The 17,357-nt window shown below is 34.4% G+C and overlaps 1 protein-coding gene across 1 annotated transcript; it reads right to left on the bottom strand.

The window, feature by feature from the left end:
* Positions 1-556: 556 nt before the first annotated feature.
* LOC149416941 (zonadhesin-like) lies at positions 557-14,172 on the bottom strand. Its single transcript, XM_089640693.1, has 6 exons — positions 14,019-14,172; positions 8,385-8,467; positions 7,554-7,784; positions 7,111-7,293; positions 6,168-6,350; positions 557-1,441 (listed from the first exon to the last, which is right to left on the bottom strand). The coding sequence occupies exons 2-6, from the start codon at positions 8,461-8,463 to the stop codon at positions 1,236-1,238; spliced, it is 882 nt and encodes a 293-aa protein (XP_089496819.1). The 5' UTR covers positions 8,464-8,467; positions 14,019-14,172; the 3' UTR covers positions 557-1,235.
* Between the last annotated feature and the right edge of the window lie 3,185 nt (positions 14,173-17,357).

The raw sequence follows: 17,357 nt of genomic DNA, 5'->3' as shown, positions 1-17,357 counted from the left end.
ACTTCATAATAACTTTCACAGAACTTGAAAATGAACGTTGAAATTTGATGAATTGTTCAAATTCTCCGAAACAACCAGTCCTAATACATATTTATAAAATAAACTAAGGACGGTTTGTTTCGCAGAATTTGAAAAATTCATATAATTTGAAAGTTGATTTTCAAGTTATATGATGGTTCTATTCAAGTTATATCATTATTGGCCAGGGGCTTCACAAAACTAACAAACCGTCCCAAGTCTTCTACGAGGATGACTACATATATTGAATCCTCAGAATTGAACTATGCTACCTCAGTGTTAACTTGAATAACTTGTTAACTCAGTGCTAACTTATTTCAAATCATCAAATGTTAATCAAATATAATAATGTTAATCAAATGTTCACAAGTTTATAATCCAGATATTCCATTCATGTATCAAAATTATGTTTTTTCCGAACATATAACATTCGGAGTTATGTTTTGAAAGCAAAAAATTTCACATGTTTGACAGCTTTCAAATATGACTCAATTTTTTTTTCCTTTTGTAACTGCGTCATAAATAAAAAATAAAAACAAATTTGAAACACATTTTATTTTACTAAAAAAATCATTTAAAGAAATTATAGTAATTGTTGTAACTTACAAGTGAAACTCTCCCATCCACTGGAGCGATGGGGTATTTACAAAATAAATTACTCGAGTGATAGTGATTTCCGGGCATTTGGTTTAGGATTCAGCCGCGCTCATTCGAAAAATTATACTACCGAACATATAAACTGCTTATTGTAGTTTGAAGCCAACGAATCCACCTATATTTTATCGTTTATCCAATATTTGTAGGTTTTATAAAAAAAATTAATTTCAAAATATATTTTTTTAAATTGTCTATTTAAATTCAGGTGGCCATCGTTCAAAGCCTAGAGCGATGAGACTTAAATATTACGACTACTACCCGTAGTCGTTCCACTCGTTGAAACAATAAAATCCTCTTGTAAGGTTCACGAAATATATTTTTCCAGTCCCTTGATAAACCTTATGAATGAGTTTTTCTGTACATAAATATGTGAGTTCACACAAGGCCATTTTTTTATTTCAAGGGTCGGACCAAACAAAAAATCCAAATGTGAAACAGTCTGTGTGTATTCGAAAATTATTGTTGTTCATTTTGGGAATTCACTAATTTGATCCATTTTTAAAGGGGGTTTTGCCTACCAAATATTAAATGAATGTATATTTATAATTTCTTAGCGTTTTCTAAATTCCAAAATCTTTTTGGTACTGACACTTCTGGTCGGCATTTCTGCAGTGCTCTGTCTTGCACCGGCATTGCGGTTGGCAGATGTGGAACCGTATCCTTATTGAAGCACACGCAAGCAGGGGTTCTGTGACGCATCGCTCATCCTGGCAGAAGCCGGGGCATGCGTCGTACACCTCGTTCTCCTTGCACTCAAATGGGGGAACTGGAAAATAAACAAACTATTTACTATATATTATATTCATAATCCGTCGCACGTGCCATGAAGAATGGGCAATCTCCTACAGTGATAGAGTATTTGTTTAGTGTGAGGAATCATTTGAAATTGGAAAATTTGAAATATGGCAATACACAAAGCAGCATTATAGCGAAATGCAGTTTGGTTATAAGCAAAAAGGCAGTTGGGAATTTTAAAAATTCACATTCTGATGCACTTTTTACTACAATCGGTGAATGGTCTAGTACCTATACCAAAAAGTGACTTTCACAAATTCCTAGCTGCCTTTTAATTGATGGCAGAATATGCAATGTGGCAATATCGCAAAATAGTAATATCCAATATTGGAATATGGAATAAGGTGGAGTGAAATTTATTTTTTGAGAATTTCGAAATCGGCATAGTTGGGAAAGATGCTCCATATATTAACAATTACAACAAAAATAATAAAAAAAATATATTCACAATACCTGGACATCGCCAAAGCTTTATATTTTATAATTTTCACGATTTTACCTAAGTATTTATAGCTCATATACGCGAAATAAAACAAACATAAAATTTGTATTTTACCATTTATTTTACAGATAATACATTCGTAGATTGTTAGAATGGAACAAATAGTGGAAATAAAAAATGTACATATATTATTTACCGCATTGAAAAACTTGAAAATTACAAAAGTTACTGCATTTTGGTGTTAAAAATAGGCATAAGGTGTAGTGACTCTAAACTTGTTTTTATTGATCCATCTCGCCTCAAGGGTCCACAAACAACGGCTGAGGCTTTTGTTACAATTTTCACACATCTTTCTGTAGCTTGAGTGTGGCAAGGAAAATTCTTTATCATTGGTAGTATGACATCGTCAATTATGGTGTGATCGGTAATGGCTTGTAAAATTGTCTCGTCACTTACAAATTTGGTTAGTGGTGGCTCGGTTATATTTTTCCACTTTATAACATCAATATAATCATCTGCTGAAAAATCAAAAACAGGCACTTTGAAGGTACGAATAAAGTCTGATTGCATTTTCATTTGCCGAGCTTTCAATATTCTTCTCAACGCCAACTCTCTTACGTATTTTCGGTTGTCGTTTAACATAGCTAACAGTATATTTTCGTGATGCCCAAAAAATCCATTACGCTGGATTACTGTATCAATAATATTTTTTAAATCACTGGGCAAATACCGTGAAAGCACTATTGTTTGGTTTAAATGCATTGCACCGGAAATACATAATGGTTTGGTCTTAATGTTGAACCACATAGGTGCGTAAACTGTTAATACAAATAAATGTCGCTAAAGTTACTATATTTGTTGATGGTTTTAGGGTAAAAATATAAAGCCGAAGAATCCTATTCGCTGTAGTGAGCCACCTGGATTGTACAATTTTACCGGGATTTGTTTTTGATAAATTTTCATTGCAGAATCCGGAGTCAATAGTTTTACACATTTTCAGTAAATACAGCTGATCTGTACTTGAATCCTGTGTATTTGTCATACTTGGTAATGAACATTGAATGATTTTAAATTTCACGACAGGAAGTTGTTCACACTTATTTAAAGATTTACCAATAATTCCAGTGAAATTTTGCGGTCCAGTCGTGGTTCCGTCGATGTTCTCAGAGGGATGTCGCAAAATGAGTTTGTTTGCATGTAATTGACAGACAATCCACTGTAAAGGCCGTTTGAGATATGATTTAAGGCGCCGAATAACACCTCCTTTGTACCCCGTATTAACTGCAGTTCCGTCGCATCCAATTGTAACACTTTTTCCAAAGCAATATCTTTCCAAGACAGTAATGAAACAATTCCATTACTTATTGCTTCAGATTTTCCGGTTTTTAATGAAACGTGTCCCATGTACTCGCTACCTGGTTCTTTTACTAAACTAACGTGTTCTTCAGTTATTATTTTTTGCCGGCTGTCCTCCATGCTTAAAGTTTTGTCCTTCCGTCCGTCGAAGTATAAACCAAATTGATTGGAATCGATTACTAACGGCTTACTGGTAAGGGCAGTTCTTTTCTTCATTCGAGCTCGACGAATTTTACTCCTATACACAACGCGAGATGTATCGTTCTGTGAAATTAAGCCAACATCTTGTAATACAGCGAAAACAATTGCAGCTCCTGCTCGATCTGAAATACAATATCTGTCTAATGTTCTGGCCACAACAGGGAAGTCTTTCACCTCATAGTGAGAATTATTTGGTTGTGCTTCACATTGCATTATTTCTTGAGGAATTGAAGACGAAGCACATTTTTTTGAGAGTCTAAAGTTTAAACTACAAGAAGGAATAGCGTCAGTACCCCGATCTACTAGATAATGTCTACCGGATCGGAAACTTAGCCAAGATGATACGCGATACACTTCACTCTGTTTGATACGCGTTTGGGGTAGAAGGATTCGTTGCTTTGTGGGAATAGTTTAACTGTTCCTATAGTCCTACTTTATAATTATATTATAAAATAATAATGTAATTATATCATAGGTAATAAATAAACAGTAAATTTTTTTTTACATAATTATAAGCATTTCTAAGAATCGGGAGAACATTATTGGTGTTTTCAGTGTTTTTATCAAAAATTCAAAGTGGTGGCGATGTCGTAATTAAAAATAAATATTTTTTATATTTTTTATTTTAGATAAGTACATAACGGAGCACCAATCCCGCGTATGCCGAATTCTATATTACGAAAAAAAAAATTCTCCATACTAGACCGCTCCACCTTAATATGGAATGCGACAATTTCGCTAAGTAACTAACTAACCATCAGGCTGTTTCCTCATGGGGGTAGGCAGGAAGGATTCATTGCCCAAAAATTCGGTCTTGACACAGAGTCCTTTCGACAAAACGTAATAACCCAAAAACAATATTCAAGGAAAAAAGGGTTTCTTTGTCAAACTTTGTATTTGCACTTATACCTTGGCTACTCCGAAGAGCCTACTTGATTAAAACACTCAATATAATGTATACACAATATATGACAAGTATTAATGCATTACTCCGTCGATTCGGGCTATGATTTCGAGTATATAACTGCCTGATTGCATGTTCCCGATCGAAAGTCCATCCCACGACGGTGAAGTGGGCGGACATTCTGGACTATTGTCATGAAAACTGTTCTGTAGAACAGCATCACCCAATTTTCAAATCAAATGATACAGTTAAAGAAAAGCTATTTAACACTAGATTCAATTCAATTTATTATGCTAAAAACATTAAAACATTGTTAATTTTATTGCCTTTTTAATAAAAGACTTTGGTATAAAACTACACTAGTAGTAACAGAGCTTGCATTTAAAGGCAGTGTACTGGACACCTACGCCAGTGACATCGACTGTAAATGCCGGTTTCCTCTCGGAGGTACCTTAGGTAAGGATTTGAAAAGAAACACAACTTGCGAATGTCGTCGGACAACTGACTGGCTGTGCCAGTTGTTTGCATATTTATTGAGTTCAAATCCAACACGTGTTAATGTACAGCAATTATATTACTTATCTCTAAACAGGATGCACGAGAGCATTAAGGAACCAAGAAAAATAACCAAATTTTAATTACTACGGTTAAATCCCATTTGACACATGATACGTGTCCGGTGATAAGCTTCAAAGGGGATTCGGCGTCGTTAAATGCGTGATAACAGTAAATATCCATTTCCTTAATTATTTTAATAATTATGTTGGTACATCCAACTGCTGTCCGGTACAGGCAGCTTCATTGATGCTAAATATGTCCATATACAAATTGATTCTGTTCAACAGCTTTTGTATTGCTCTCCCCACCTGCATGACCATCAGCTTGTTAGTCCTGCAGGCTGGGATACAGATTAGTCTATGCTGTCGGTGACGGAGATAACCATCGGGAACATAGAAATGAATACTCTCCATGATATATTCTGAACTCTCTTCAATATGAGGGAATACTTTACCCAGTATGGACTCCATATTGCCGACCTACTTTCAAGTCTACTCCTTGCCAAGAATTCATTAGAACCAGGGTATTCCTAAAATTCCTTCCAGTGCGTGAGCAGAAAAAATCCCAGCATTCTTACTGAAGTGCTACAAATCAATGCGAGCATGAAATGTCAGCAATCGATCAAACATGAATCCAAGATGTTGTGATTTCAAGAAGTATCGACATTATCATTAATCTGTATTTGTTTATTTCTTTTTAGATCTTGTGATTTCAAGAAGTGTGACTGTGTAAGTATTGACATTATCATTTATCTGTATTTGTTTCAATATCCATGTTTCATCCATAATCTAAATTCTCATGTAATATTTTTATTTGGGAGATACAAACTAAAGACTACTCCACCTACACCCTGAGATTTAATTACATTTATTTTGTTAAACAGCACTATTTTTGAACTTTGTCGCTAATATCTACCTACAAATAATATATTTTATTTTTTATGTAATGAAGGTTAAATAAATGTTCATTCCGTGTAGAGTATTTATTTAAAAGTTATAATAGTTAGAAAGATAATAAATGTATTACATAATAAAAAGAATAATATAATATATGGATACTCTTAATGTAACGCCATATTTTTCAATCAAATCAATTTTGCTATATTTTCTTCCGTCTCTGTTAATTGGTTGGAATTCTTGCATGGCTATCATATAAAAAAAGAGTTTTTGTATTAAAATTTTCGACAGCTGTCGGAATCGGATCCATGGCCTTTTTATATAATGAGTGCATACTAACGACATTCCCTGATGTCTACACAGTTTCCACTGCTGTCCCTCTTGAAGTTGAGTTTGCACTTGCAGGCGGGTTTGCAGTCCTCAGGGTCGGGCACGGCGCACTTGTACTGCCGTCCGATACTGGAACACGTCTCCGGGGGGCACGGGTTGTAGCACAGGTCCAACTCCTCGTTCTCTCCGCACACTGGAAATATAACATTTTTATTCTAGCGCAGTTGTGTAGGGAGTGCCATATATATGTATAAATAAATATCATCTGTTGAGCACCGGCGTATCCAATCGGTAATCTAAAACACATTCTTTCTTTTTGAGTATTTCTTTCGTGTATAGATGTATATCTGGAAGTGGGGTTGAGTTTCAAGGGCTATTTAGGGTTCTGCTGCCAAAAAAGATCGGAAACTACTGGTCTTCCTGGTTTACCGCCAAGGTCCTCAGATCGGCTTAATACCCCTCTATGTGTACAATGAAAACAGTGTTACCGGGGCCAGCCTTGGCCAAACGGCGCCTGGCGCTACTAAAAACCTTAAGAGCGCTGTGTTAAGTACTATCGGGGCCTTGGCAAGTCGGTGCCAAATTACAAATCACAAAGGTCATGGCGCACTTCTGCAAGATACAAAGGAAGAATGTTCTCTTCACAAAGATCTCAGGTGTATAAGCACTGGTACTGCATGAAGCACATCCTGATGACAATAGTGGCGGACTAATCTACATTAACTCTTTAAGAAGGTGGGGCCTTAAAGTGAATGCGGTACGGTGCAGACCACGGAATATGTGGTCGAGGACTGCTCGCTCCATTCATTCCACGGCAGGATTGATTTGGTCTATAGGGCGACTCCGGACGCCATAGACTGGCTCGTAGAGTTAGATGTTCCCTTCTGAACCCCACCCCTATTATACAAAAGAATAAGGACTCTTTAACTATACAATAGCAAAACCATAATCACCACACTCTGAAGGTGGCACACATTCCCGTTCTGCATTTCTGAAGAAGCCAGGTTTGCAATCGCAGCCCTGGTTACACACGAGGAAGTTACAGACTGCGTGGTGTCCGAGATCTCCGCAATCTTCTGCGCATGGAGAGACACATTCGCTGAACTCTTGGTTCTTTCCTGGGCATACATTAAACCCTGCAACACAAGTACACAATATTATTTATAAGCATGTATTTGACAGGGACCAAAAAAAGCACAAACCTGAATAGCCAGGAACTTACCTACCTTCCTCTTCCCCGTCTGCTTCCCCTCCCGACTACTTTCAGCCTCACAACATACTCCAACTGGGGATGCCGTAGTTAACTGTCTCCGGTAAGTTTTAGTTTTTGGACTTCACATACTACTTTTATTCCTCCAACTAATAATATGTTATTTGTGTTATTGTAAATTCTTACCGCAATCTTGTGGCTTGACACATTTATTTTGTTTATTCCTCAGGTATCCCCTTTGGCAGATACACCCGGGATTGCAGGCCGGGCGGCAGGCGATGTCAGTCAATCCAAATGTCTCACAGTCTCTGAGGCACGAGTCATTTCCACACTCCGTATACACCTCGTGCTTCCCTGGGCACTTTGGAGGACCGGGAGACGATACTTTTGTGCATTTGGTGGGGGTTGTCGTAAATTCTGAAAAGATACACTTAATAGTACTCAACAGACATATTTAGAGCACAGCGTCAGATGGAAATGCCGAACTTGCTCTACCTGTATTTCAATGGAAGATATTCTGAGGAACTAGTGTCATCATTGATGTTTAGTCTATGAGTGTCATTGATCCCTTTGGCAGCATAGTCGGGAAACACCAAACGCGCGTCCAACAATTTTACACGGTTGAAGTTATTTGCAACATGAGAATGAGTCATTTCTAGACTCATTCTTGAGTTCAACAGTACGGCTGTGAAACAATTTGTACCCCTCGCCTCAATTCCCCCTCCCCTCCATTCCCTCTCCTACGACATGATTCACTTCAAGACCCATTTTCTCTCCTTCCTCCCCTAAAAAAACCTTTCACAAAGCATCCCCAAAGTTGACATAAGCCCTGAGGACCATGTAGTAGATACCTACTGACGAACATGATTGAATAATATCCATAAATACAAAATAATAAAAAAAATACTTTGATATTGAATAAAATAATAAATAAAGTGCTAAAAATGTGAATGTCAATAATTGTTTGATGATATACGAGTAATTTACTGGAATTTTTTTCTCATTTTCTCAACTTACCATCACAATCATTTCCGAAGGCAGCATTGGTAAACAATCCAATCATAAGAATTGTCATGAAAGACTTCATAATGACCATTTTTCTGTAAAAAATAAATACTGCATTTAAAATATTACAAAATAGTATAGAGTGTGGATCCAAAATGGTGGGGCATATTTTTTTAAATTATATAGATAATATTCCGCATGTTTCACAGTAGTAGAAAAACTCTCAGTTTTACGCCAGAGATATTATGTTTGGCCAACCTACAATAATTATATTATTTATTAAGTTGGGTTTCCAGCGAAAAAAATTTTTCAAGATATCCGACAAAACTAAAATATTTGGTCGCTGCCACAACATGTTTTTTTTCCATCAGCGTTGTAAAAACCTTGTGGCCCTGCCCCAATGTTTTTATTTTATTGGATGTTTTGAAAGCATTTTGCCACAGGAGATGCGCATTTAGGAAGCTGAAAAATAAACAAACATGAAAAGAATATTGTCGAATTTATTTATTTATTTATTGCATCTCATTATACATAAAACACTTTTTTTTCACATAAAAATCAACCTCACTAGGACTAAGCCTGTATCGAGGTTAACAATTTACATTTGAGTGAAGCAAACATAAGAGTATCACAAACATAAAGTAATTCTACATACAAACACAAAATATTTCAAAATCAAAGAAAAAATAAGTATTAGATGTGTTACCAGATGGGTAATTTGACAGTATATTGTAACAATATTTGAACCATAACTAATCATTAATCATTATTCAAAAGAAGAAGCAAAGTAGATAATAAAGACAAATAGGGTGACATTCAGTTTTTAGCAAATGGGACTTATATAAAATCTTATTATTAGAAAGGACAAGGATAAAAAAATATTAAGACAATCGTCTGTCAATAAATAAACCCTAATTAACTTTTTAAATTTAACTAACGAATTGGTAGACTTAATATGATTTGGAAGAATATTAAACATATGTGGTGCTTGATATAAATAATTTCTTTGACCAAAAGAAGTTTTAGTATGTACCGCCACAAAGTTCAATGTAGATCTAATTCTAGTTGTCCGCATTTGTTGTGTTCTTTCAGCAAATTTAATATTGGTAAAAAATAAAAAAAAATAAAGAATTGAATGGCGAGTCTTTTATTTCAGTTTTGTCAAGCAACTAGCCTATAATGATATTATAACAGAACTTGAATAGGACTTTCACAGAACCCGAAAACGAACGTTTAAATTTGATGAATTGTTCAAATTCTCCGAAACAACCCGTCCTTAAGGACGGTTGTTTCGGTGGTGACGGTTATGACGGTTCTGTGAAAGTCCTATTCAAGTTCTGTTAAAATATCATTATAGGCTAGTTGCTTGACAAAACTGAAATAAAAACAGAACTTCAAAAAATCTTTCACAGAACTTGAAAATGAACTTTGAAATTTGATGAATTGTTCAAATTCTCCGAAACAACCCGTCCTAAGTTAAAACGGAATTGAAAAACACACTACGCACTCAGTATCTTTGGGAATTTTCGGGGTAAGAAAGGACTGAGAGCTGATGTTCCAAACACTTTTTTCAAATACTTTCAAACATGTGCATTTTTAAATGATTTTCCAGTACTTATACATTGAAGGCGATCAAGGTTTTTATGTGAAAAATTGATTAACGATTTTTAAACTATTTAATTCTGAATTCTTTTCAGTTCCTTTTCCCATAAACCTAATTAAGATCTTACCACCATTATTATGCCAGTCATTCAAAAATATTTTGCAGAAATTATTATATGTAGGTACCTACACATAAACATACCTATGTTATGTCACTATTAAGTAATTAATTGATATAATCACTTTCCTCAGATCCCACTACCACGACTTAACAATAAAGTTCTTAGATTCACGATTGGCGTTAGTACAAGCTAGGCATGGCTATTATTAATTTTATTATTATCTTATCGTAACAGATAATGTTATGTTAATATACTAACTTTAATGTTTAAAACAATACTGCCACCGGACGCATTATATTAAAGTTGTATGGAAGTAACATTCGCTGTGGTTTAACCGAAACTAATAATCTCGTTGCTTCTCAGTCCTCAGCACAACCACTGCACTTTTATACGGTAACTCGGTACGGTTAAATTACCGTGTCGTGTGAGTTACAGTTAGGATAAACCACTGAACAAATAATTCCTAGATGTATGATCCATACTCTATACCGATTCGAAAGAATACTAACTAAGACCTTTCAACTGACTTGGCCCCTGACAGGTCTACGGAATCGATTATATTATATATTATGTTGAAAAAAGAAGAGAGGGAAAATTGGCATTGATTTAGGCACACACAGACATTTTGACACCAACTATTCTATCGTTTATCATATGCACAAGAAATTATTGACCGACCGAAATATGTACAACAGATTTTTAGCCGAAACCGAATTTCGGCTTGTGTTCTAGTTTCGTCCATTAAGTTTAAAAAACACTGTATACCTAGTAGAAATGAGGCGTTTTTATTGTTAAACTGAAATAATTTTTTTTATTTATTTTTTTATATTTAATAAATGTTTACATGTTACATTTTTTAACTACCATACTAGGCTAATGCCCGTGTTGTGGTAGTTAGACATGAAATAATAATAAAGATAACATAAAAGAACTAAAAAATAATATTTTATAGAAACTTAAGTATGCAAGTATGAATCATACATGAAATAATAATAAAAATAAAATAAAAGAACTAAAAAATACTATTTAATGGAAAAATAAGTATGCCAGTATGAATCACACATGAAATAATAATAAAAATAACTTAAAAGAACTAAAAAATACTATTTTATAGAAACATAAGTATACAAGTATGAATCATACATGAAATAATAATAAAAATATCTTAGAAGAACTAAAAAATACTATTTTATAGAAACATAAGAAAGAAGTAGAGAAAAAAAAATTAATGATAAATAAAACTAAAAACAAATATATTAAAATTAATAGTAAACTGAAAAAAAAAGAAAAAGTATATGTATATTTAAAAAGATACAAATAAAAATTAAAAATATTGAACATTAAGATTAAAATATAAACATAATTAATATAGATTGTTTAATGCATATAATTGTTTGTGTGCATGTTTATTTATCGTAGGTATTATCTATAAGACAACATGTTTATGTTCAACACTTAATTTTAACTTTCGTGATATGAGACAAGTTGGACAGAAGTTTTTATAATTCATTTTTTTATTGTGTTAGGAACTCATATAATCTTTAAAGAAAGGTCGCCCCCTTTCAAATATCCATTGAAGTACACGGGCAGTAAATATGGATATAGAATTACTTGACTTTAAGTCGGTACCTACTCAATGCATTGTATATTTTAGGCGCGATGAACCAGAATTGCCGTTGAGCGAATGAAATAATAAATACATATCAATAGGTTTTAGTTTGAGGAACCACGCAACCCAGGTTTGATGAAAAGCGGATGTGAGCTTATTTTTTCGTATGTAACAAATGCTTACATTAGTAAATAACTGTCGTATATCTAAGACCCTGATTTTAGCAAAGAGTTCATTAGAGGGATAACAAGTACAAATATTGGTTTTCTTTTAGCGCCTTTTGATTCGTGGTAATATAACGGTTTTTAGTAGGCACCTACTTTAACTGTAGGAATTACAAAAATAAAAAAGACCTTAGAACTACTACTATAGTAGTAAGATAATCGGTTTAGTCTAATAGTCTTTATGTTAGACGATAGCAATTTATTAAAATTATAAACTTTGAATTTTATCTTCTTTTAAATTAATATTTAAGTTATTCTAGAGGCATACCTACAATCGCATCCTAGAAAAGCCGAACTCGATCCGACACGTCACGAACGCAGTTTCGGCTATATTTTGACCTAAACCAAAACTTTGGTCCGTCACTACAAAAAAATATCTCTAAAGGTAATGTGCCCATCTAAAAGGCAATATCTGTTTGGCCTATCTAAAAGTTAATAATTTGTTGTTCCAGCAATGAAAAACTCAAGTAATAATTATTTTATAAAACTTTTCTAGAACTTATATTACTGCGCCGTCTATCTTTATAACACTAGCAGAATAGTAATAGTACAAAAACTTTGTGACCGCACCATTCAATAAGATATTGCATATATAAATAAAAATGTTCGTTTGTTCTCAATCTTAAATCTCTTCACCTATAGCTTTTAAATTTTGACAAATCGTTGAATTGGAATACGCGTGTGTTTTTTATACCTATATTATAAAGATGTCACCTGTGACAGGTAAAACATACCTTTTATAAAAAAGCGCCATCTGTTGGACGTAAAGGCAACACGCTCTTTTGTCTCTATATCTGCACATACAGAAATACGTGACGGGGTACAGCTAGTATTATTTTATAAATGTGAAAATGTGTTTGTTTGTTTGTCCTTCCTTCACGTCGCAACGGAGCGAAGACCGACGTGATTTTTTGCATAGAGATAGTTGGAGGACTGGAAAGTGACATAAGCTTATTCTTATCCCGGAAAAAACATTAATTCCCGTGGGAAAATTCTTTGTACAGTCACATATCCCTCATGCCACGCGAACGAAACCGCGGTAATAATAAATACATATCAATGTATGCAACATACCCAAAAAAGAACATTACTAGTGCAGACCTTTTGAGAAATCATGGGATTCAAAATAAAAATTAAATGAAATAAAAATAAGTTTTATTTAATTTGCATTATTTTTTTTTTAAATTTAATAAATAAAAAAATAAAATATTTATTAAATTTTGCAAAGAAAAATTTGAATTAAATATTGCATTAAAAATTTTAATTAAATTTTGCATTAAAAATTTTAATTAAATTTTGCATCAAAAATTTTAATCAATTAATTTAAAAAAGGTCGAATTAAATTAAATGAAAATTGTATTAAATAAACATAGGTATGTATGTATATTATAAAATAAATATTTTAGTAAAAAAAATACACGGCTGAGAATCGAACGCCGATCAACAGTTCGGAAGTTTACTACGCTAACCATTACAGAACCAACCATTTTTACTATTTACTGAATATATAAGAATTATAATCACGGGATACTTAAAATAATTTTCCTTTAAAAATATCTCTGAATTTGTTCAAAAAACAGCTACAATTTTGAAAATGACACATATAATCAAACCATTTCCGAGTTCAAGTGTCAATTGAACCGAAGTTTCAGACACACATCCGAAATCAGTATTTTAAATTAGACATAATTGTCGAATTCCGCTACAAAAAAAATATAAACAGCACCTTGTTTCAACTTAATTACTATAAGAAATAACTATTTATGTCCGGTGGAGTTGGTAAAAAATGCATTCAAGTTCCATTTTATCTCATCTAATCAAAGCTAAATTTGAAGGTTAGGAAATACGCATAAATTATTCAAATAACCTAATCTGACCCCCTAAAAGCCTATTCTGCACATGTTTACTTAAACTTCCGACTTATAATTGCCTACATCAAATATTTAAGTTGAAATCAAATGTTGTTTTTTTAAGAGCCTTTGCATGCAGCGGATTTCGACAAGTTTACCGAATAAAATAACGAATTATTAAAAAAAAACTGTTCTAATCGCATCTCAATAAACGAATTATGATTTTGTATAGTTTTTACCTTCAAAGTCACGATGTTTTTCTTCAGATAGGTTGGTAAGTGCGCTGATGATTATGTGTATTGCTCACAATGTCCGGATTCGTACTGATTTGATAAATAATAATGTACTGCATACATACATCTGGTCTGTTATTCGTAAATCAACAAAGCGTCCAGTCGTGTGTGCTAATCAATTAAAAACGGGTGATGTCACTAGTTATCAACAAACACCTACACAATGACTTATAATAAAAAAATATACCGGTTATGTTTTTTGAACACCTCGTTCCATACGATGTAATAATATAATACTATAATATTATATTACGATATTACGGTGTAGGTAGGTACGGCCGGGTTCCCATTACGCCGGACCGGCAGATCTGCCGGGCCGGTAAAACTACCGGAAGGGCTAGTGGCTGTACAATTTATATGTAGCTATTCACATTATCCCGGGTCCGGCATTTTTGCCGAGCCCGGCAAAAATTTTTTACCGAGCGTTTTGTCACTGCGAAAGTGCTGGTAGAACCACCGGACCGGAGTAATGTGAACGAGTTTGTGCCGGTATCCGGATGTCCCCGCTCGCCCAGCCCGTGCTCCGGGCTCCCCTCGCGTCATCGGCTCGCATTTTTCAAAGAAAGTAGACGTGTTCGCCCCGCTCGTGCTCCCTTTGTTGTGCATTTTTTGTTGAAAGTAGACGTGTAACATGGAAATTCAAACCGAAACTTTAATTACGCTTGTCCACCTGTTCTGTGGGATAAGACCAAAGACGTCTATAAAGACAAAAACTTAAAGTTAACAGTATGGCGTGAAGTATGTTTAATATTGAAACCAGACTTCGATGAACTGGAAGAAAAAGAAAGAAAACAATACGGTGAGTTTTTTAATGTTGATGACCGGACAGTACTACACAAGCGTCAATCAACAGGCAACACCTATGCAATATCAACAACAATCTGGATACTCTACGTATCAACAGGCAACAACACCTATACCATCAACTTCATCTTCGTCCTCCAATCCGTTTCCAGCTTCGCAAACAGCATCTAGTAATCATTCCGGAAATTCTCAAGACTCCCAAGAATACTTAGATTTTGAAGGGTTTAAAGTTTGAAGAATTTTTATAAAGCTTTAAGTTTGAGTACAAATAAATACTTAAATAAGTTATTTGAATTTTTAATTATCATAACCTTAGACATATGGCTAATCTTTGTTCTGGGCAAATACATTCTCTGAAACTTGTATCTCGTACTCCTATTGAAAGTCGTCCCAGTAAATTGTCAAAAGTGGTTGCTGTCATTCGGAAATAATTGAAGAACTTTGATTCGTCACTTCTGAGTTCACATATTAATGTTTCAAATGTTCCAAGTGAAAATCTTTCCCATGAAATAGGATGCACCCAATGTTTTCTTTTATTTTGTCTTTTATTAAGATACTACCACAACACAACAATTTCGTCGTCCATAGTGCGCACAGGTCCAAATTCAACTGAGGTGAGTACTTGACTGTCCGATTTTCTTGTCGGCTCCGGTGTAATGTGAACACTCTTGTCCGGTGTCCGGTTTCCGGCAGATCTACCGGTCCGGCGTAGTGGGAACCCGGCCTACTGCTAATAGATTTTATGTGGCCGACACATTATGCTATACGCATCATGGCTTGGCCTATTTCAGCATATCGCCATTAAATTCGGGAGGCGGGTTTGTGTACCGTCCAAATTTTTTAACAGGGGTTCCCTGGTTCATCGGGTGAGGTGTGTTCAGGATGCGCCTGCCCACCAACTGCGTGGCGTGCCAGATCGGGAGAGGCTGGTTGCTTCGTTTCTTTGCCATAAGTTGAGGTTCAGTTCGGCCGCTCGGCTCGCGGATGTATACGTAGCATTACGCACTTGCAGCGTGATCTGTCACAGGCATGGATATTTTTTACTGCAATGGGCCACTTACATGATGCTTTTGAAAATTGAGACTTTTTTTGCAGAAAATCGGATGAATGATATTTATTAACCGTCTTCTTTGAACAGACAAATAATGTGAACTGTCAAAACACATAGGTAGATGGGTCTAAAATTGAGTACCTTTTTTTTTTATTTGTACAATATTTTATCTTACTTAAATCCTACAAAACTGATCAATTAGTTTGATTGTAAGAAATCTCTCACTTTTCAAATTTATTTGCTTATAATAATATATTTAAATCTAAACTTGATATCTTGACGCGTAATACATAATATTTACTTAATAGTATATATCTAATTTAAAAATACTTACTTATTATTATAATGCTTATGATCATAATGTACGATAGTAATTGTTTTATTTTTAACCATGGTTAACAGTTCTATGTATTTTTCACAATATTATTTGGTTTTCACAGATCTAGGTATTTATCCTCAATATTATTTGTTTTCATGTTTCACGGAGGTAGAACGATCTAATTTTTATTTTGATTTTTGAATAAGATGTCTCATTTTTAATGTCTTCAGGTAATGCGTTAAATAATTCCGGAATTTTATGTATATTTGTTCTATCTCCGTTTACATTTTGCGATATTTTAATAATAAACATTTGTGTTTCTCTATGCCTAGTAGGGTAGTTATGATTTACAGGTTTTTTGTATTCTGTGTATTACCCTACTATGTATAGAGAGCACATTACAAAAAGAGAACATTTTTTTATAATCGCCTTCACATAATTGTATTTTTTTTTTGCCGGATATCAATTTTAGGAAACGGATTGTTCTATTTTATTTAAGTACGTGTTATACGCTAATCCGTAACTATTTACTCCGTATCCTATAATTGATTCCGCTTATCCATTATTTGTTTTTTTTTTTTTATATTGAATACCTCACAAGAGTCCCAACTGCTCCCGTCTGGAGCCAGTGAGACCATGTCATCCCCAATTGGGGGATGTTGTGAGGCTGAAGGTAAGTGGGGAAGGGAAAGAGGAAAGTGGGGAAGTACCTGGCTATTCAGATCTAGTTACTAAACACGGCTAAAGCCATTTGGAGCAACGTTTCAATTCTGAATGGTGGTCTTACACCAGGGCGATACTGGTAGTATCTTCCACTCTGGAACGTGCCGCAAATATACTATATATTATTTTAATTAATTAATTGTGAAATAACACAAATTAATCAAATAAAATGTATTTGCGCACGCCGGGTTCGAACCCGCGACCTTCGGAATGGCAGTCCAATGCGTTACCACTGGACTATGCCGGCCGTCTGATTTATACTGTATAATATATTTTTATTAACACAGTTCTCTAATATGGATCTTAACCTATTACACACATTTGCAATGTGAAATCAAACCTAAACAGTTTCTGATCTGAAACATCTTTGGCGCGTCTAGGGGGGCAA

The sequence above is a fragment of the Hesperophylax consimilis genome, chromosome 16 (assembly GCF_061612785.1).
Source record: "Hesperophylax consimilis isolate HC1 chromosome 16, BYU_Hcon_1.0, whole genome shotgun sequence".
Classification (NCBI taxonomy): domain Eukaryota; kingdom Metazoa; phylum Arthropoda; class Insecta; order Trichoptera; family Limnephilidae; genus Hesperophylax; species Hesperophylax consimilis.
Note: the sequence above shows the minus strand (reverse complement) of the source record. Positions and strands in the feature narration are given on the sequence as shown.

Coding starts and splice junctions, on each gene's coding strand:
- LOC149416941 (XM_089640693.1), bottom strand. CDS start 8,463: ATGGTCATTATGAAGTCTTTCATGACAATTCTTATGATTGGATTGTTT. Junction 6,351..7,110: donor TGTGCCACCTTCAGAGTGTG/GTGATTATGGTT, acceptor TTATATTTCCAG/TGTGCGGAGAGAACGAGGAG. Junction 1,442..6,167: donor TGTAGACATCAGGGAATGTC/GTTAGTATGCAC, acceptor TTTATTTTCCAG/TTCCCCCATTTGAGTGCAAG.